Here is a 23448-nt window from a genome sequence, read left to right as displayed (position 1 = left end):
TAGCTAATGAAAAAAAAAAACATACACCGACAAAGATAGCGCCATCGAGCAGGCGACTATCGTGAGAATAGAAAATGTGCGAAATTCGTCAAATTCTTGATTGCCTTTCCGCCTTTTTTCTACGCTATCACTTCTGCCCTCTTTCTGCCATTATCATCTCATATCAACAATGTAGTCGATAGAAATGATGCATATTTCCCACGTGCACGATAAACGATTGATAAAAAAAGAAGAAGAGAAGTAGCACTCGCTCGCCAAATGATGGTTTTGTTTCCATTCGTAGCCGATGCCAACACACTTTACATGCTTTTTACGATTGGTCTCTCTATAAGGAATCAAGATTATGTGCTACCGATGAAATGGAGCAAAAGAGAAATCCAGAACACGGCAAAAGTGAAAGCGATAAACGACAAATGAAAACAGAAAATACGACAAGCGAAAACATTTTGCACTGAATTCGGTATTTGTGGCTATTGTCTCTAGAGCATTATTAGCATTAGAGTATCAATTGATCGATTTTTTGCTCGATGTCCTCCATTGTCGGTGATTGTTGTTGCCGACAACGACAAAATGTACGATACATGCCAAGCAAATTAATGGCAGATATCTGGAATCAATTTAGCAACACCATGTCTCTCTCTCTCTCTCTCTCTCTCTCTCTCTATGTGTGTGTGTCTGTGCGCTCTCGATTCGCTTGGGATGAAAACTGCGTTACAGTTTCGTTTGCTCAAATTAGATTACAATTAGAATGCGTTCAATTGAGCGCATGATTGATGGTGCACTACATATTGTTGTGCCGTTTAAATTTTAAACGAGGCGCAAAAAACCAATTTGCATTTGGTCATTAATCGAGTGCAGAATCCATTTGCATCACTATATATCGTCACGAAAGCAGCGCACATTTTATCACTTTTCACTCGGTTTGAAAATGCTTTCGATCCGATTCGATTCGATTCGGTTGATAATTAACATTTATGCGCTTTTAACCGACAACCGTAAAGCATAACATGACACATTCACATAACGCGAAAGCAAAAATGAGATAGAGATAGATAAAGAAAGAGAATGGCGTCGACGAAACCATGATGCATCTCGCATCATTTTCGTATCAAGGTGACTAGCGAAAGAAGATATACAGTCGATAATGAGTTCAATGTAAATTATTAACGGCATGTTTTAAACCCCAAGCTTATTGCCACAAATCTCCACATTACAAAGCATTACTTCGAGTGCAAACAACACTGCCATGAGAAACCTCGGCACAAGCATACACCTTGCGCTTTGAGTGGTAAAAGTTGTAATTTGTAAGAGTTTGAATTAAATGTGGTTCGAAGAAGAAAAAGAAAACATCCGTTAAACGCAGACAACTTTATTTTTTTCCATTCATATTTAATTTTGCATGATTCATTTTGCATGCATTTGGTGAACAGGATTTGATTTAATCGACACATTGCTTTTAATTCAACCGAACATTTGCTGATTGTCGAATGGGCCAACATAAAATGCGGTACTTGAATGCCAGAAATGTGATTCATGTATGATTGCAAATGGTTGCGAAAATTGAAGTGTGACTAGATTGGACAAGACTATTATACTTAAGATTATGTGATAAATGAAACAACAAACAACACAATAGCATTTAATTTTCGGCAAACTTTTTTTCTTTATCTTAATGGTTCGAAATCGCAAAATACCGAACTTAACTAACAACGCTTCAAAGTTTCGCTTGAGTTTTTGAAACTTTTAAACGCACATTTCGCAAAATACATATTTTTGTGTTCGTTCCGATTACACGAAACAACAATTTTACTCAACAACGACAACAACAACAACAACAACTTTTTTCACTCATGCAAATGTAATTACGGGTATTTTTTACACCATTTAAAGTAAGAGACGAAGCAAAAAGAACGAAGAGCATTTTTAAATGGGATTGGAATATATACTTTATACACATAAATATACATATTGGAAAACATTATTGCACAATGAATACGATTACAAATTTTCTGACATCGATGCAATTTATTAAACATTGGTTTTTCAAATGGAAATACATTCGTTTGATACAAATTTTCATTTAATTGGTTTTGTGCGCAAGTTTTATTTAGTCTTCAATTGGTTCTTTGGGTTTGGTTTTTTCGGTTTTATGCCGTATTTCTATTACAACAGATACAATTTCCATTTTATTTTGGTTTTGATCCGTTTTTAAAATATCTTTTTCAGTTCAATACGTTTTGTGTTCTGTTTTTAATCAACACCACCACCACCACCACCACCACCACCAACCATCCCAATTCCCAACCCATCATTATTAATCCGACTCAGACTCTACACTATTTTCTATTCTATTCTCTCTTTCTCTTTTTCTCTTGCAAACCGATTATAGAAAACAAAATTTACTTCACAATACCAAATTAAACGAACAAACCCAACACATTACACACCATAACTAATCCAAAAAAAAAAAATAAAAAAATAAATCGAAAAACAAACAAACAAAAAACAAAACTAGTTATTCGCTAGTTTGCTCGCTAAAGATATGCCATTTAAAAATATTCTGCAAAGACGAGTAAGTGGTCCAGGAGCTTACGGAAATCACTGGAGAAGGTATGTATATACATTTTAGCACCAATTTTCATCATGCCCGCCTTTTTGCCTTCCTCTATCATATTGTTTTTTTTTTTTATTTCTCTCTCTCTCTCTTTCTCTTTATGGTTCTATCTCTTTCATTCGATTCACTCTACGCGTTTTTCTCTCGGTTTCTCACACCAAAACACAATTTTTGATACGCACATACAATCGCTTTGTGCAGTGAATTTTTCGAATTTTCGCTGGTTTTTCTTTCTTCTTTTGCACTGAAAATTTGTTGTTTTTTTTTAAACCATTTTTGCCCATGACTCTCAATTGAGAGTTTGCACCCATGTAAATAACATAAAGCTAAGAGTGAATGGTTCAAAGTGTTTGAAGAATTGAGAACAAAAATCTTGTTTTCGGCATCGGTGGGTTACACAGGCATTGATTTTTCTTGTGTGGAAAAATCAATAGAGACAACTTAAGCAAGAATTTGTGTTGTGAAACAATTTACATTATATTTTGTTCACTTGGATTCCTTTCGTTTACCCCTTCATTCTTCTGTATGATTTGCTCTTGGATTTGGAGATGTTTGAACGAAAATATACAAGCAGCGGAAGCTACTATTTGCATACCTCAATATATTTCGATCAGCATCTTAAGTCAACGCACTGAATATCCGCACAACCAATACAAAACCGTTTCGTTTTTTGAACTTAATTGATGTGTGCATTTAACAATCGAATGGTGAGAGTATTGACAGGTTTGTTTAATTATTGGAAGCAATAATGTTTTGGCGCATCCGATTCAACCCTTTTTGCAATATAAAACCTTTACCAACCAATCAACCAAACACCCATTCATCCAATCCAAGCAAACCATTTGCTATCTACTATGTTACTTTATAATCATTTTTGTGTAGAATAAGTTTGATATCGTGTATTAATTTCATTGCGAGCAACGTAATATATTCGCCCCGTCAGAGCTGGTTGACTCAGCTCAAGACGTACCAAATGTAGTGTAAATGTATAGTGATAAATCATTTAGAGATCATTTAAACTTTTCCTCGTCTGATTTTGTTCGTTCATTCTGCATCTCGCTGATCTTGCAGTGTTCTTCATACAATAGACCACATATCCAAAACTGGGGAATAATCAAAATTCCAAAGTCACGCACGGCCAATCGAATAAAATATCACATTCGTGATTCAATGAAACATGGACTATTTTTCCGTTTCATATTGAATGCCATTAAATCGCATTTTGAAAGTTTTCCTTTTTTCTTTTTTTTTTCCTTGAGAACAAATCACCGATTTTCACACATAATCGCTCTGACATGAATACTGATTTCAAGCCGATATCCATTGCTGAAACCGATGACAAATCGAATCAACCCCAAAGTCTTTTATGTGCGACATTTCTTGCAAAACTTTTCACTCAATTCATTCGCTGTCTTTCTCTTTTGCCCTCTCCTGTTGATCTCTTTTTATCACTTTCTCTTCTCATCGACATTTTGAAATTGAAAACTTAAGAAAACTTTGAAATCCGATGAAGACATAAACCATCAGCGAAAGGATCGGTTTGGTTCAGTTGAATAAAGGAAATCGCATGTAATCATCACACATATTTGATGGCACAATTTATTTGATTAAAGATTTTTGGTGCACATTCACTGTCTTAACTTGATCATATTGCATATACATATGTATCTATTGGTGGCTGTATAAAGTGTTCACAAACTACGCATCATACCCACTAGAGACGATATAAAGGTACGCCCGAAGATTCAGTCAGTTGTGCAAATAGGAAAGAAAGAAATGGCATAAATTTCGCATGGGACGATGGCTAACAAAATGGATTCGAAACAAACATACATCCACACACACACACACACGCTTCTTTCTACAGAAATCCCTTTATGGCCCAATAGCATCAGCAGCTTCATTTCTGTAGAAAAACGCAAACAAAAAGAGACAGAAAATCAAACATTTACATCATAAAATAATGCAGATTACAGTTGCGTGAAATTTAAATAATTTTCAACATTTTATGCAGTAGTTTAAAGCTCCACTTCATAAGCTGGATATTTGATTTGTCCAGAATTTGACATGAAAACAACAGTTTCTGACTACATCCCATTCATTGGGGAAAAAAAAAACGGAAAACCAACTAATGGCATGAAAATGAAATCGACAAACGAAGAGCGGAAAGAGGAAAGAAAGGGAATGTGAGAGTGAACGACAATAGACAGCATCAGTAGTGGATTGGCGTGGATTGGGATAGTATGAAACCTGCGTTATTCTGAACTTATCATATTTATTCATCCATCAAATGATTACGATTGTTCATAAAATATAAAGTAGGCCATGAAATGAAATTTTTTTTTCTGCATACATAGACTTGAAAAACATGACATGGGAATGAATACTATGCCTCGCTTGATTCCATGTATGCTATTTTTCGCTTTCTCTCTCCTTTCTTTCCAAACGGCTGTCGTAGGAACGCATACGTTTGTATTCGATGATACACATAAAATGTATGCATATACAAAATCGGATACTCACTCCATGAAATTCGCTGGAGAGAGGAATAAACAACATTTCTCGGGAAAAGGCGTTGGATGCATTCGTTGTTTGTGCCTATTGTGCCATCCATTGAGGATAACAACGGCAAGAAAGAAAACCAATTTAATATATGAAAATACAATTTGAATTTCATTCGTTTTGAGTTGTTTTCATTTTTTTTGTTGGTCTCGCTCTTTCTCTTCTCGTTCACTCATAAGCATATTCTATTTCGATATTTGTCGCTTTATCATGCGCTCTGGCTGGCACTAGTTGTCATTGTTATTCGCTGCGTATATATACTCTTTAACACCATTTAGTTTATTTTGCATTTTAAATTGAAAATAGTACCATTGCGAAGCATGTATGTACATAAATAAGCACTCGGGCTCAAAGTGAAAGCGAACAGCCTCTGCAATGGTGAGTGTCTTTGTGAGTTGATGCTCTCACACACGTCGAAATGAATCAATATATGTAGAGAAAGCGGAAACCTGATCCAGTGCATGGAAAAGTGTAAAAGTCTTTCTCTCTTTCAGAAACACGATTCTTCGGGGCATATTAAAATGTATGGTGCCGCAATCATATTTTGCCAGAGCAAATGACTATACAGAACACACACATACACAAAATTATTTGATTTTTTTTCTTCTCGTCGATGAGCATCTACAATCTTCAAAACTCTCACGCATTTTTCTTAGCGGAATCAAGCTTATTTGTGCGTGTTTCGCGTAAATTGCGCGCTTCGTCATTAACAATATCACAACAAAAAGTACTGTCATCAACTAAGCTCCGCAAGAATGTTCAATTACACCTACAAAGCCTACTAGATACACACGCAAAACAGTTTCATCGCGCTCCATTCACTGTTGACGATGGTGATGATGATAATGATGACGTGTGTGTGCACGCTACGGCAGTGAACTGTTTAGTCCCCCTTCAAAAAAGCCTAAATTACCATTTAAATGTGTGCACAGACACAGGATATATGTTTAAAAATAAATAAATTATTTAATTAATTATTCGTTCTCAAAAGCTAAAGTCTAGTGTGGAAAATTATGTGAGACGTAAGCTTTATGTGTGCATAAAGGAGGAAGAATAAGAAGTGGTGAGAGCGCCCAAGAGAACGATGAAATATTCGTAAGCGTTTAACCATCTATAAAACGGTGACAAGCAAACATATACTCATATATATATATATACACACACACACACGCCCATCCACCTATTGTATCCATTAATTCATTATATTTGGAGCAATAACTTATGAACGATTGGCTTCACCGTTGTTCTTGGGCGCGAGGTACCAATGGCGGTGCGCTCAACTGTTATATCAAAAGATGACGATGGCGAAGAAAATGTTGACGGTCCGTGAAAAGTATCTAACGTTCCATTGAAATTTATGCCGCACATTTCTGCACAAAGCGGCTTCCAAGTGATCAATGATACACATGATGACTAAGCAACAAATTTCGACTCGTTTTACCTCGGAAGACGATGCCACATAATTCTGACACCAATCACTTCCCATACACATATACACATATACATATACATATACATACACATACACAACAGCCGGAATGTGGAAGAATGTGGCAACCAAATGCTTTTGTGTTATATTCTTGCGAATATCCGTAGGGTTAATGTTTCTTTATGCCGTCAAATTTAGTGGTAAAAAGAGTGAGAGCTCAGCTGCACACATAGAATCCACCTTGGAAAAACTTTCTTCTTTCCTCGAATCTATTTAAAATTATTTTTGAACATTTTTGTAATATGAAAATATGTTATATTTTCGTTATACGAAAGATTTTACAAGCGTTTTCTTGCGACCCACAAATTCAGGGGCATATTTTGTTCGAACAAATTTTCATCCAACAAAAACTATCCATCAGCTCTATTTAATTGTGCATCCCGGTTTTCCTGTCTCGTTGCTCTTGTGCATTCTTTTAAAATGGACGTTCAGGTACAGGTTTAAATTTACATGATCGAACTCGTTCCGCCAGCGAAATATAACATAACAGTTGAATAGTGAACAGTGAATGACTTCCAATCAAATCTGGAATTTACAGCGCTCGATCATTTTGGGCCAGAGTTCAATCAATAAATCAAAAGAGAAAAAAAAAACGGACAGCGCGTAATAGTAACGCACATTTGTTTTGCTCATACAAATCGATTATCAACGATCCAAATCCGGAACAATTGAGTTGTCATTTTTTCCCATTCCGATTCTGTGAATTCGATCATTGACAAAAGGCGCACAAGGCAAACCTTGCCCGATTTATGATGATTTCAGTCGGAAATTTCGAGACATCAAGTGTCACACGCTCGCTCAATTATTGAATCAATATTGACATAGGCGCATTCGGCTAACTTTCATTTGATTGATTCTCTATGTGTATTTTTGTGTTTCTCTTTCTTCCGCATTTCATTTATCGTTGTTGCCGCTGTTGTTCATGCTTTGTTAATGAGTCTGAGCTATTCGCCTGTATCGTCACAGCGTGGCCATGTATCGTGTCATAAAAAAAATGCCCACAATCATAACATATAAGTGGGAAAAGGACGCATATAGCGTGTCGCGTGATATTCTCGTAACGAAAAAAAATTTATATACAAACAAACATGATGAAGTCAACAATCAACAACTGCAAGTACAAAAATACATTGTAAAAATAGCAAATTTCTTAATTAATGCTATCGTCGGTCGATCGGTCGGTCGGTCGCAAATCACATGAATCAAAGTGGTCAGTAAGACAAGAGACGCACTATCCCATGCACATATGTATGTGCGTGTTCTACAAATCGCGTACAGGACAAGAAGCAGAGTGTCTGTCTATTGATAGACTCCGCTATCAAAACAAACAACACTCACTGCATTCGGTCACCACACATTCCAGTATCCGTTGTAAAATCATTCAAAATGAAACAAGAATAAACCACTTCGAATTAATTTGTATATTTCATGTTGAAACGTGATTGTAATGCGTCCAAACATCATAAAAATTTGATGTGATGCAATTGCTGGCAAAATGTTAAGAAAAAAAAACACAAAACCAACAACTAGGTAACGTAGAGTAAATAGAGAAAAAAAAAACGATGGTCGCATCTCTGTGAGCACACTAGCACCGATTTGGCACCAAATTAGGTTGAGAGCGAATGCGCAGGGCAATATTTCGATGGATATCATGTGCTATCGAGTGATGTGGTGTGGTGTCGATGGGCTGGAATAGTGCTCGAACTGAATAGATGCAATGAATCTGTGCGAAATGAATGTCAATAACAACAAACCCACCAACAGCGCGGCACTTAGATCGGTCAAAAGAGATTGAAATCTGTCGCTGACACTTTTCAACAATCCATCATCAAGAGAGAATGTTTTTTTTTTTTAAATATTTTTATTATCATTTGGTGTTCACTCGATACATAATGTTCACCACCATTTCGACGGTTGACAACCGAATTTCTGTGCAAAGACCCGAAACTAGAGAGACAAGTGAGAGAAGATGGGAGAAATTGGAGCGAAAGAATCGCACAGATAGATAATAATAAAATCAGGAATGTGTGGTGAAAAATGAGTAATGAGCGTGCAATAGAATGAATACGACTAGATGCTTGAAATACTCTAGAATTTGAATAATCTCTCGTTTATTTCTCGTTTAATTGAAAAGCGTGTACAATAGTGAAAATGTATGACATATTCATAATATATGTGCGATAATAGAATCAACGGCAACAATGGAACGAATCTATCAGTTGCATCGCAATTTCTAGTCAACACACAACTTATGCTACTTTAACTTCAGAATGAGTCTCTCGCTGATTTGAGAATTGAGACAAACTTTAAAGTTCGACCCACTCGCTGTACCGAATCCGAATCGGTGGCCACACAATTCTGCGATGCATCATTGATACATTTGTTACTGTGTATTTCACTGTGTTGATATTTTCCAAGAAATGATATTATAATATATATATATATCGTTGGGCTCCGGGGCTCCGACACTCGGGACACATTACACTGGAACAAAAAAAATTGAGTACATGTAAATCGATCCGAGTCGATTGTTTTTAAAAATAACAAATGCGAGACCTCTATCCGTTCATGAACGCCAGCCAAACCAATGAATCAATGTGCAATATATCAAATAATGAAAGTAATCAATTTGTGCACAATCATAAATGAAAATGTTTTCAGCCAGCGTGTACATGCGCTCATTCACAGTTCAAATTAAGCGAAGCCGAACAACTCAATCAGACGCAAATTATATAGATGTAGCAAGTCTGAGTGTGTGAGCGAACGAGCGAATGAACGAAGCGGTATAAGATATCGAAGCGGCGTATGAATCTCTCTTCAGAGCCATATACCCCAATGTATACTATTATTGAGAATGCTAATAAGATGTGATCGCAATTCGCCCGAAAAATTCAATCGACAATGAAAAATGAAATTCTTTCCGAATAATAATCGTTTAATATCGTGTCAATGGAAATTGACGATTTGAAGGTTTCCATTAACATTTAAAATTCATATTCGATGTACGGACAAATATATTTTTATGTTCAATGAAAATATTCCTTAATCGGAAAAACTGTTCCGTCTTCGTGCGAAATGAACGAGGTGCGACAAACAATGAACATTTGATTTCGTTTTGCGTGAAAATTCTCTTCTTCGAAAATACTTGCAAATTAAATTTGAAGAAACATTGTCAAACTCTGAGAATCGGTCGACAAAAACGATATACATATACATATTTATAACACTACGTACTGAATTGTGAGTTATGCCTCGTGGCCTGTGAATGTAGTTCAAGTATATTATATAATGTGAGGCACATTTTATTGATTCAATTAATGTACACAGTGTACAGTAAACGGCTTTCACATCAACAGCATTTCAGTTAGGCGAAGAACAAGTGAAAAAAAAATGCTATGCATTTTGGTTGTCGTTGTTTGAATGCTGCTTCTGCTTCTGCTGCTACTGTTGCGGCTGTCGCTGTCAAGTATTGTTTGACAAATACGCTCAATGCTATCATTAGCTGAGTGCTGACGATCCTAAATACATTAGCTTTGTGTTCTGGAGAGACGATGAAGAGCGAGCGAACAAGACAGAGAGAGAGGGAGAGAGAGGGAGTAAGAGAGATCCATTCACAGAGCACGAGCGCACGAGCCTTTTGTTTTCTAATTTGGTCGACAATTTGAAATCACAAGCCACGATGAGATAGAGACAGACAACCGCTGATCGCGTAATAATAATAGTCAATATACAGAAACGGCGGCGCACACACGGATTAAAATGTATTTTCAGATCAAGAATAGCAGTAGCTGCAGTGGCGGCGGCGTTAGGAGAGAGAGCAGAGAGAGTGTGTGTGTGCGCGCGCGCCCGATGGGCAACAATAATATGAAATTCAATGTCAGGATTCTGGCATTTATTAATTTAAATCTAATTTGTCCAAAGTGGGCTGGAGATCGCGAGTACATTTTAATGTATACACAATACACACTAACATTGAAGAAAATGAAAATAGACATGCGAACTGAGATCGTACATCCGCTGTCGAAAGCCTTGTATCCGATTCAACTTTGTCTGTGGAAAACTCTTCATTCCACGACAATTTACCAGTTTCTCTTCAATTTTTCTGCCTGTTTATTCCCATGCCGACAATTTTCATGCAGATTATGGAACATCAACAGTGCTCATTTTGTATCCAGATGCTTTTGGTGTGTTGTTTCATTCACCAAAGCCATTCTTACAGTAATCTTTCTGATGATGCAATTCAATCGGTTTTTTTTTGCCATTTTCTCGTTCTTTTTTTGTCGCTTTTAATCAATGACTTAAGAGCACCCGATAAGGAAGCGAGCGAGAAAAAAAAGAGTTTAACAATAAACGTAGGTCACACCGTGTGTGCTCATGTTTTTCTTCTTCTTTTTTTTTCATTCATCTGCTCCCTCCAGCAGCGATGTGGACATCAAACGGAGAGCACGAAGTGTATTTTTATTGATAGGCAACAGAATCGTTTTGAACACAACACAACATACATGCACAAATTTGCCTACGAATATGTGCTTCCGCACACGCATTTCCCAAAGCAAAACGTGCCTCCCTTTTGTCTTTTGTATCCTGAATGGATTGAGCTCATTGTTTTCTATGTGTATACATATAATAATGGTATAGCTCATATTACAGCTGATATGGCACTTTAGACGAAACAATTGAGATAAAAACTTTGGCCGATGAAAATCAATCTGTTCTTGCTCTCACTCTCACACTGTGTGAGGAGCGATAGTAGCAAAGAGTATTGTCTGTGTGTATGGCAAACAGTTTTCAGTTAAATATTAATGAATAGATATCAGAATGTATTGTTTGTGACAGAACACAACTCATTGAATAGCTGTGTGTACGGCGAAGGAAATATGACAGGCAAGACAAACATGGTTTGACCATTAAAAGCGATGCATAATTTTCTAAAGCATCCGTTTATATCGAAGCTCATTTTATCAGGAGTTAATGTTCTTTCACAGTTCACTTCAGTTGCTCACTTAAGCTGCGGATTAATCAAGTGCAATGAAGATTCGCTACTTGTGCAATCAATGCGGTTTTTCTTCAATTAAAAATATCGCATAAGAAGATTATGCGTTGCCCAACAACAGTATGTTGTTGTAGTACGAAGGCAAACAGAAAGAAATGGGGTCAGTTTTCGATTTGTTAAAAATCGAATCAATCGATAAAAAAATATGCAAGAAATGTGCCTCCACACTCAAACCAATTTGAAGCGACACAGTGAATGTGGAGCGATAGTTAGAGAAAAAAAAAAGAGCATACACTGTAATGGAGTGACATATTGATGAAACGTGTGACATAGTCATAAGCCAACGGAAAAAATATCTATAACATAAACACAAAAAAATAAATAGGAAAAGATAATCATATATCATATAAATATTATGGATTTAGCCGGATGTATCTACATGAAATGATATGTTTTTTTTTTCTTTTTTGCCTGATAACAACTGATATCCGTATCATTTGGTTTATTTTTGAACCATTTGTGTGTGTGATGAATAATTTAGAGAAAAATTGTATTTTTAACGAGCTAATGAAATAGTGTGGCAAGAAGGAAAAAAACGCCGCACGACCGACTGTCAGCATTTCTAAGCACGCCATCGCAATGCCACACAGAATACGAAGTGATTCAAACCAGAGTTCACAGTTCCGACTATTTGAGACTGTTAGAGTTTGGACACAACTGAATGCGCGCACGGTATCTGTGTGTGTGTGTGTGTGTGTGTGTGTGCTGAAACAAGACGACACGTTGAACATGGTTTATAGCAACAAGCACATGTTCATTTGTTCGATGTTTTTTGTTTTTCTTGTTCAGTTGTTTTTATCAATTTCCAGCCGCCAAAGTGTTTGCCGCCCTGCTGTGGCGACATATTTAGGTAGATATATTATGCACAGGCATTTGTATCGGTTGTACCGTCGCGCACCGACAGCTCAACACTGTATACACTGGCCATTAGAAAATAAATGTGTGTATTAATAACGTAATAATGTGAATTTTTAAACAGCACAATTGTGTGCATAGTAACTCGAATACATGCGAATAAACATACACACAAACGCTGTGAGCTCTCTTTTAGCTTGATAAATCAGAGTGATACAATGCTTAGGGACTATATAGAAAACATAAGAGCATTTCATTTTGTTGTGGCTGTTGTTTTCGTATTATTGGCGCGGTCCTCGTTACCCCAAAGCATTCAATACATAAATTTGACTCTGTCTCGCAAACCGAAACTAGCATTGAAACTGGAACTGTGCTGTGTTGTGCTATGCCGCGCCGTGCTGTGCTGTACGAGTATTTCTTGTCGTCTTTTCGATGCATGTGTGCGACCGACCGACCGACCGACTGTTAAACATTTAGATGGTTGGTTTCTTTTCGTTCGAATTCGTTTTGTTGTTGTTTTTGTATTTATGAATTCTTTGTTATATGTATATTTCTTCTTTCGTTGTTGTTGTTGTTGTTGCTGTTATTTTTTTCATTTCTTCTTATTGTCGACTTTGTCGTGAATATTTTGCTTCACTGTGTTGTGGCAATCGAATAACTAAAAAAGCGCGTACACTCTCACCACCAACACACATCATGACATCGAAAATGAAACCGTTTTGTATATGTGTATTTCTCTCTCTTTCTCCGTACCGTATCCGTATTTTGTTCCTTATTCGTTAGTCATTCGTATTTGCTTCACTCTCTATCTCTCTCTCTCTCTATCTCTCTCTCTCTTTCGCCCTCCCCTTCTCTTTTTGCCACGTCTCTTTGCAGTGGCTCTTTCCTTTTCACACTAACTCTCAACAATCTTTCTCTACTTTTTCTTCTTTTTTCTCTTTTTTTTCGTTTTTATTTATGTTTACTACAGCGAAGAAAATTCAGATGTGCTACACTTTGATTATAAACAGTATCGTCAGTCCATGGTTAACCTCGACAGTGGCAATAATTGTTATTATGTGGATAAAAATTTACTACAAATAACGAATACGAATAGTTGTGAAGTGATTGCCAGCAGCGCAGGCACTGGCAGTGCCAACATACATACTAGTTGCACGAATCGTAATTGCCGAAACAATCATAATCTATTCGGGGATAGTAATAAAGTCAAGAAAAATCTATCGGAAAGCTGTGTGATTGATGCGACCACCAAATCATCATCACCCACGGTAGCGTCGTTAACTGTGCATAAACGTAAGTACTCTGAAATCTGACATAACAAATTCGCTGTTATGTCGAATCGGCGGATCGGCTTTTGACATGGCCGGGCTCTTTGATGAAATAAAATGTTCATATTCTGTGTGTGTGTCTTCGGGCAACAAGTGTGAACGAGTGTTTCTTTTCCGATTTGGATCAAGTGATGTGAATTTTGACCGATCCAAAAACGAACCAGGAATCAGAAGAATACAAACAAACAAAAACTGTTGAATGTGTTGCATGACAAACGAATTTGAATGGGCGAATGCGTGCGTGCGTGCGTGCGTGCGTGAGGCGAGAGTTTTCGGTTTGTTCGTGTGTCTATGTGTGTGTTTCGTTATCAAATCGATGTAACTGTTGTGAGTTTGATGCGATTATCATGCCCGAATCGACAACCATAAGAACAAGAACAAAAGCCATTCATCATTGATCAAAAACTACACCTTTTCCCACCCGCAGAATATGGAATTGAAACACCGACAGGCGACTTAAAACATTTGAGTAACTTAAGTATTTCAAATTTGCGCACAACCAATCCAAACATTGCAACAACATCGACAACAATAAATCCATCGTACACTCATAAACCAACAAACGATAATAATTACTGCTTGTACAAATACAATGAATTCAATGAATGCAACAATTTGATGCAAAATAATAGCAAATTGAATGGGAAAAATAATCATGTGGTGCAAAAGAATACGTTCTTCAAAAGTTTTACGCGAAGCTCGTCATTTTGTCGCATCAAAGTGAATCCAAAAAAATTTCGAAATATCTCGTTCAAGTTTAGAAAATCAGATAAAGTGTGTTGTACACCCGACTACACAGCAACAACTGCATCGGCATCATCATCTCAAGTACGCGGTAAGTGATCATCAACCCACAACAAACAAACAAACAAACAAATCATTAAAATCTCAACTCGAACTCGAACTCGTAAAGAAAACGAATTTCGTCGAATCAATTGCTCGGCTAAAATGAAAAACCGAAGAAAGGAAGAAAGAAATAAACAAACCCATTCAAAATTATGTTTGGCACAACATTTGCCAAGGCCAACGTTCAAGTGCCCAGGCGAAATCATACGGCGATGCCGATCGAGCGATGTTTTTCTTGTTATTGTTGTGTGTTTTTTTCTTCATTGCTTTTTTGTGTTTTTCCTGTGAGTGACCGCAATTCACCCAAAATATAAAACCGTTGAAACGAATAAAAGAAAAACAAATTCGAATGATTTCGTATTGAGCTCTTCGTCCGACCAAGAGCCTTGGCAAAGCCGTTTGTGTTGTATACATAGAGTGTAATTTACACAACAGTTTATCTGATCGACAATATCTATTGTGCATATGTGTGTATTTTGTAGCTCCGATTTGCTCGTCCTCATCTTCATCATCATCGACCTCATCTTCCACGAAAAAGAATCCGCTGCTAGGCAGCGCGGCAAGTGCATCACACGATAAATTCATTCAAACCGGTATTATTTTTTTTTTCTTCTTCTTTATATCCTATCCTATATCCAATTGTTTGTTCAATATCATAGAGTTTTCTGTGTGGTACTTTTGTGATGGAACGCCAACGGCTTTCGCACACAAACAAATGTTCGCCGATGGAATCGGAGACGGATAGTCGATATCCCTTGGCAAACATTCGACTGTTGCCGTTCCGCAAAAGTGTACACAATCTCTCGTTTCTCGCCCGTTCACACGGCATGTTCACAACGAACGAAAGAACGTTGTACACAAAAACTGAAATCGAATCAATTCAGTCCAAATAATTCGTGTATTTCTTCTTGTCCTGTTACGTCGTTGTCGCTGTCGCTGTTGTCGCCGCCACCGCCGCCGCCGTCATCGTTCGTCTATGAATCTGTCCGTTGGTGATACGATTGTGATATTTTCGGATGTTATGTGATGTGATGTATGGTGTTGCATCTCGTTACCCAGTGCCTCATCAACAAAACAGTGTGTCAATAAAGAATACAATCGCGACAGTGAATAGTGATTTGAAAAATAAATATAATGCAAAAAGCAACGAAATTAATAACTGCCAAACCCAAACGCAAAATCAATTAATACTAAATGATTCAACGGCCGCTGCAGCGGCTTCAGGACCTCGTCACAGTGTATTACAATCAAACTCAATTCAATACAATACAATAAACAGCAATTCAAATAACAACAACAACAACAACAACAACAATAGCAGCAGCAGCTTCAATAATATAAACAACGGCATAAACAATACGAAAAGACCGTTGTCGCATTACTCGGATCCGTACACGGCGTATACACCGTTGCCGAGCACACCGCCTTCATCTGAGCACAAAGGAATTAAGCACTTCGGTAGCATTAAAAGTGAGTGAGCGCAAAATTTAACAACAAAAAAATACGCTTGCATCGAAGAATTGCCTCTCGCGCAACAATTTCAAATATTCCGGATATTGAATCTAGTCGAAAAATAGTGCAGAGCCCCCATAGAATGGTGGCTATGTGTGAAAACGATAGGAATCAATCTTTGGACTATTTGAAAATTGACCGTCTTCTTCAACTTATCTGCCTCCTACTCCATACCCACCTACCTTCCTTCCCAATCGCAACAATTTCTAATCCGTTCGTGTATCTCGCTGTGCACTTTTCAGGAGCATTCACAGATTGCAGCAGCAACAATAGCAACAGGTAATAAACTACTGTTTGGATCGATACAAAACTATCAATTAGGAAAGAGTCAAAGGGCAATTAAATCGAATACCGTTGCTCTCACTCTTTCTCGCCTTCAATCTGTTGACGCGGAAGAACAATTCGGCCTACGGTCTGACTTGTTCAACCCCAGTTCAACAAATGAAATCTCGCATCGTTACACTTTGAATACCAATCCAACACAGAAGCGACTTCCGACCGTTTTTCGCCATTCTAATTCGATCCCGAAGCCCTTTACAGCTTTATTCATTTCTTGAAATTTTTCATTTCCATCAATCGAATACGAATTTTTTTCTATTTCTCTCTCTCTCTCTCTCTCCCTCTATTTTTATTAATTTTCTATTCAAAACCGTATTGGGAAATTGGGAAATTGATGAAAAAGAAAGGAAAAGGAATGAATAGAAAATAAAATTTAATAAAAACATTTCAAGTGAAAACGAATAATGTGATAGGATTCGAAAGGGACTGGAATGCGAACGCAAATGTGAATGCGATTGCGATTGCGAATTGTGAAAACAAAGCGATTTCTATTTCATATCAAAATGAGCTCATTTTCGAAACGGAAATCCCATTTTGAATATATTTATTAAATTATCTCGATGTTTTATACAGTAGGAGCTCGAAAATTGCAACTCCCATAAAGGCGACATTCTACCAATGTCATTCGTACAGCAATAGTCTAAATCGGCACAATAGACAATTATCTCGAAATAAATCCAATGGAAGGTGAGATCGATATTTCTTCTTCTCTCTATCACTGACTTATTCTTGTTTCATATATATATTTATTTGTTGGACTTTTGTTTCATTTCCCTCTATTTCTCCTGTTACGTTTTACAACACACACACTTTGTTCATTTTTGGGTTGGAATTTCATTTTCGTATTTATACACACAATTGTACAGAATTGATTCCATTTCGCTATCTCATTTTATAAATAACGTATTACACTTGTTTTAATGCTCCGATTTTTTGTTTGCCTTTTTTTCTTTTTTTTTTTTTTTCGGCTACTACTCTGTTATCACCACTTTGCCAATAATAATCATAATCATAATAATAATAATGGAATGATAGTACAGCAAAGCTTGTATGAGATGGAATGGCCCTTTGAGCAGACGCAGTTCAGCGTCTTAGCGTAATAGATACAGCTATCGATGGTCGTCGTTGTCATTGTCGTTGTCATCATCATCGGCGGCAGCGACAACATGATCTTTTCAATAAACCGGATAGTGAGTGAGAAAGAGAGAGCGATAGCTAACCCAGTATTCCATCTATAGAAGCTTTACCGTACTAACAATACGAATTACTACCTCTAATTCAATTTTATTTATTTAGTTCTTTTAGTCCTTAATTTGATTTCATTTCGTTTGATTCCACATTGGATATTGTGTACGATGCGCGTACCATTTGAATCTATTTTTACACAATCGTATCCTATTTTTATATATACATATATATATATATATACCCATATACATATATTTTGCTCTCTATTTTTCTATACCTTTTCTATCTGTTTCTCTTTCTAACTCATATATGTTGTGTTTTTGTATTGTGTTAAATTGGCACTTTTACGTTTCCAATTTTTCTTCTCTTCATTACGTATATTTTATTTTGTCGTCGTATTGTCGTCTCCGTCGCCTTTGTCGTCGTCGTCCTCATCTTCGTCGTCCGTTTTCATCGTGGTCGACACTTTTTTTCTTTATGATTCTCTATGTTTTGGAGGCGAGGTTGATTTTTTTTTTTGTTTTGCTGCGTGGAGTACGATTTTGCCAGTTTCAAAAAAGAATGCGTGATTTTTGAAGCATACAAACCTACAATCAACAAATGAAATAATATTAATTATTTGAAAAAGAACAGCATTTTTTTCTCTTCCACGGATTTGGTTGAATGAATTCAATTTCCCGTTGTAGGTCAAAGGCGCAAAAATGATGAAATTCTATGCGCAACTGAAATTCACCCGCATAAGCAAACATGGTCGAATTTATTCCTCACACTCATATATTTGATTTCAATCGTTTTTGTATCGTATTTTCGTTTGTTTTTTTTTTTCTTCCTTTCACACTTTGTCTTAATCAAAATATTCGATTGTAAATTCGATTGATTAGGACACAGATTCTTTTTTTTTTTTTTTGTCAAATAGAGCATTGCCTTTGTATTACTTCTCTGTGTTTCTAGATGCGGCCACATTGTGCCATTTGGTTTTTATTCGCGCAGTTTTCCACACTCATCAATTCCCAATATACAGTTGACCGTCAGTACTTTTTTAAACTAAAGATTTCCAATAATAAATTTGACTTTTCCTTTTTCTCTTTTTCACTCCTTCTTTTTCTCTCTTTCTTTGCGTTTCTCTTTCTATTCGTTTCGTTTGATAAACGGTTTGACATTTATTATCAATGAACACGTTCATCTAATTCCGATTATATTCTACGTTTTCAAACGAATTTAAACGAGTCCAAGATATTTATCTGAATCTGTCAGTCAATTGAGAATCAGACTTCTCTTTTACTTTCTCACAATGAAAAAAAAAAAAATAAATAAATATCGAAATCCTAATCAGCAATATATTTAGAAAATATGCGATGGGGGGAATGAATGCGTTTATCGACCATTTTCGAATTATTTAGTACATTGTGCGTGCGTGGGGCTGAGTCTTGTTCTGAACAACAACAAATAATAGATTACATTTTAGATTCTTAGGCTGTGCATAATTTGCATAATTCGATGAATACCTTAACACGTTTTTTCTTCTTCCACTCTGTGTGTGTCTCTCTCTATTCCGGAAAATCTACTTGATTTCGGTTTGCTTTTTTTGTTCTCTGTTCGTTCTGTGTACCGTTTTCCATTGTTAACGTTGTTGAATCATTTTTTTTCTGTTTAGCAAAAAAGACAAAAATTTAACGGGCAAGAAACGCTTCTCTTCTTTATTTTATTCATTTCATTCCATTTGATCCTTGTTTTGATAAATGGTATAGGGCAATATCATCCTCTCTGTTTGTTACATCCAGAAAAAATTAAATGTGCTTCACCATAAATCATAGCCGTTATTGTTATTGCTAATGAAAAAGACAAACGAGAACGAAATGCAAATAGAATTACTATCACTCCACAAAAACGAAATGAAATCAATCCAAATTTAATTGACGAGCATTGAATCCAAATATATCAAAACCATTCATTTAGCCATTTAATAATTACAACAACAAAACATAAACAAAAACACACATATACATCAGTTAATACCATAAACATTGAGCTTAATCAACATATTATCCACCTACCAACAATAGTAATAAGAATAACAACAACAACAACAACAACCAAATCACATCAAATATTTTTTTTTTTTTTTTGGTTATTAATAAAATTTAATATATTTATTCTACTTATGTATTGTGCATTCAGATTGTTAGGAACGGTTAGTTCTGATTCCATTCGTTGTACAAATTTTATTAATTCTAACGAAAGTGATTTACGTATATCCTCGGTTGATAACACCTGTACAGATTCATTAGTAACAGCGCTTGACGATGAAGCTCTGTTAATATGTGATGCAACAAACGAAATGGCAAGAACAAAGGTAAATCAATCAATCAATCAAATTCCTCACATTGTAGCACACAATCACTTCAACACACTCACACATACACTAACCCCATAACATAGAAATACTAAAAACTCCAATGTGTAACTAAAATCGCGTTAAACAAAACAAACAAACAAACGAACTGTAGAGACGGAATCATCTGTGTGTGAGTTGTTGAAGGGAAAAATTCTCAAATCGGAAACCGAAAGAGAATCATCCAAGAAAAACCAAAATCAAAACAAAATCGCAAACAAAAACGAACCAACGAACTTTATTCCTAGCTAATACAATTTAGTCTTTAAATAAAAGCGTATGTAGAGTATCGAAAATCGTGAACCTCCCCCACCAGCCCCCTCAATCCAAAGAGAGAAAAAACAACAACTAAGAAGTAGTATGAAAGAAAAGAAATCCCAAAAAGGAAAACATATAGAATACTCGATTCAAATGCCATTCAGGACAAGCAAACAAAACAAATAAAAATCTTTAGATGCGTGTTGTGATGATGAGCGTGTGCAAGTGACCAGTATGTGTGCGTGTGTATGCTTAAATGCGTGTCGCTTAATCGTATGTGCGAGAATTAGATGAGATTTTGGGTGTTTTAGTTTAACAATAAATGCTATAATAAGTTTGTCTGTTTATGTTGTTCACTTGGTTTTGTCAACTGTGTCGACGGGTTTGTAAATGCCATGGTTGTGCTATTTCAATGCCCATCACTCAATATGAATATCTATAAGCTTGCGTTTAATTTTTTCTTCCTATAAATATTTCTTCTTAATATCGATAAAGAGAGAAAAATGTAGTCTGTAGCCGAAATAAATAAAAATAGTTCTTTAGTTGTGTGATGCATTTTTTTCTATCAATTTTCTCTATTCGTAGAAATAAAATCGTGTGTTTAATTTTGTTATCTCTATATCTAATTTCGTTCGTGTTTCGAACTAATATAGTCTTGTCTTGTTTCTCTGCTCAAATAATTCTTCTTCAACTATACTTTTAGACGTATGTTTGTTTTCACTAGTCTATTAATCTCTTTAATCTAATTCTTAACCATTAACACACAAAATAATATCTAACACACATGCATTGGTGTGAATTAATTTTTATTTGTTATTTTTTTTTTTTTCGGTTTCAAATCAAATACCTAGCCATTTTCAATACGATATCGTAAATGATTTTATTTCCGGGCGGCGTAAGACTAGATATGTTGTTTTCTTTTTCTTCAGTTCTCTTTGTGGCATGTCACAATATAGAGAAAAAAGAAGACGAACGCACTTTGTGACATATTTCCAATCGGAATTTCAATCTAACACCGAAACACAACACGTTCTGGATCCCCACTACGTTAAAATGTAATTTGGTGTTTTAACCATCATTGATTAGATTCAATGCGATTGTGGTTTTGAGTTGTTGATGTGTCAAAAACTGATTGAAAATTCAAGTGATTTTGATATGCGCAACGGCGCACATGACATACGAACGTCATACACATTTTTTTCATTTCTTCTTTCGTCTTATTTTCTGGGTTTTGCTTTGATTTAATTCTTTGTGAATTTATACAATACCAAAATCGAGACAAATGCTGACGCCCCGAAAACATTTTTGCTAATCAAATTCTCATTTGGACGTGTACAAGCCATTTTGACAGCTTTTCAATTCATTATTATATATCCGTATATATTTTAAACGGTAACAACAAGCATTTAGCTCCAAATCACTCTCGACACACAAGCACTACTGTTTGGCGATGGTAAATACAAATTAGTACGAAAAAAGCAATAATAGTAATTAAACTTGTGAGTATGTTTGTGTGGAGATGAGGTACCGTCACTCCATAGCGTTTGCAAAATAGCTCTCGAGTCGGTGTTGGATATGTAGAGTTTTTCGATGTTTTTTTGGGGTTGAACATTTTCCAACCAGATTCCACATTCCCCGGTGCAGGCAATCAGTGCGCTCGAGTGTGTGTGTGTGTGTGTGTGTGTGTGTGTGTATACGTGTTGCAAAGCGAAGAACTAACCGCATAGTTCGAATTGTAAGGTGCTTCGGTATTCTCATCTGAGAAAGGATAGAAAAAAAGTAAAACAACAACCCTCGAATAAAATAAAAGTTGGTTTCGTTTAAAAAATTTTTATTTGATTTTGCCACAAATCGTTCGCCTGTCACACAAACTCACACCGTGTGTGCATGTGTGTCTGTGTAGAAAAAACTCAAACCGATAAAATAAAATGAATATCTCACGTGTACGGTTCATTGTTTCATCATTTTGTTTTCGTTTTTGTTTTAGAATCGGTCTCGTTTTTTTTGTCTTCTCATCTTCGGATGAGCCTCCACTAAATCGCATGTTTTGCACACAATTAAATGATTGTATTAACTTAATTGAAAACATTTGATCGAATCACGTTTTTAGCCCTCGTTAGTGTTTCAGTGAATCAAAAACAAAGTGTATTAAACATTTGAAATTCTTTTTGTCGTACATCAATACGAAGATTACTTTTGCACACGGAAACAGCAAATTTCTCTTCAAAATCGGTACAATTGGCCTATGTCGTTCAAGCAATTCACGTATTTCAGTTGCTGAAAAAAAAAGTATTTTTTTTCTCTTCATTTTTCATCACCAAAGCCTAGTAAGAAGAGTTTGTTCAAATGAATGGCAGTTGAAAATTGGAAAAGAAAGGACTGAAGCGTACGATTCATTAAATCTTTGTTCAATAAAAATTCAAGGGAAATAAGAGAGTTAATAGCAAATGAGTCAGAAGCAAAATAAGTGAAGAAAATATATAAATCGCTTGTAAAATATTCATAATTTTATTTATTTATGAGAGTATTTTGCTGGTATTTTCACATTATACAATATGCATTCGGTGTGTGGCGGTTGGTTTCAATGGTGACGGTAAAACATGTTGCCGATTAGAGCATATGTGGTGCTTTCATTTTTTATTGAATTTCAATTACGATTTACGAACGTGAGCGGGTTCCATCGGAAAAAAAGAAAGTAAGCGAGCAAATAAAAAAAACAGAGGAACACAGTACAGAAAATCCTTAAATGGTGGAACCGCATGAAAGAGACGAACGAGTGAGGAATATGCATGTAGTGAGCATTTTCGTGTGTTACATTTTTTATATCTTTCTTTTCAATCAAGCCGTGTGTGTGTGTGACTTGTGTATTTGGCGAGCGATCCACTACCACCACCACCATTTCCAGAATCGTCGTCGTCGTCGCCGTTCATTTCGTCAATTTGTTACTTTTCCGTCGATGAAACTCCTAGTACTAATCGATTTGAGTAATTTCTCATTGTTTGCCAAAAATAA

At 36.1% G+C, this 23448-nt stretch overlaps 1 protein-coding gene across 12 annotated transcripts in view; it reads left to right on the top strand.

Annotated features, from left to right (window-relative positions):
• LOC129575789 (potassium/sodium hyperpolarization-activated cyclic nucleotide-gated channel 2) overlaps positions 1-23448 on the top strand; it is a 50465-nt gene that overhangs the window by 5418 nt on the left and 21599 nt on the right. For 2 of the 12 annotated variants that reach the window (XM_055459840.1, XM_055459842.1), the window contains exons 2-9: positions 2390-2610; positions 13544-13866; positions 14329-14736; positions 15230-15340; positions 15807-16217; positions 16502-16538; positions 17175-17285; positions 19965-20139. The exons of 1 other annotated variant lie outside the window; for it this stretch is intronic. In XM_055459840.1, coding sequence (XP_055315815.1) covers positions 2543-2610; positions 13544-13866; positions 14329-14736; positions 15230-15340; positions 15807-16217; positions 16502-16538; positions 17175-17285; positions 19965-20139 — 1644 coding nt within the window. In that variant the 5' untranslated portion in view covers positions 2390-2542. Of the gene's footprint in view, positions 1-2389; positions 2611-13543; positions 13867-14328; positions 14737-15229; positions 15341-15406; positions 16218-16501; positions 16539-17171; positions 17286-19964; positions 20140-21773; positions 21890-23448 lie in introns of those variants that run through there. 9 more of the 12 variants (XM_055459839.1, XM_055459841.1, XM_055459843.1 and 6 more) reach the window with 8 other exon arrangements.

The sequence above is a fragment of the Sitodiplosis mosellana genome, unplaced genomic scaffold (assembly GCF_009176505.1).
Source record: "Sitodiplosis mosellana isolate CC-2019 unplaced genomic scaffold, AAFC_SMos_1.0 Smas_scaffold_6167, whole genome shotgun sequence".
In the NCBI taxonomy this organism is placed as follows: domain Eukaryota; kingdom Metazoa; phylum Arthropoda; class Insecta; order Diptera; family Cecidomyiidae; genus Sitodiplosis; species Sitodiplosis mosellana.
The sequence above is the reverse complement of the archived record's forward strand: the minus strand, read 5'-3'. Positions and strand labels throughout refer to the sequence as shown.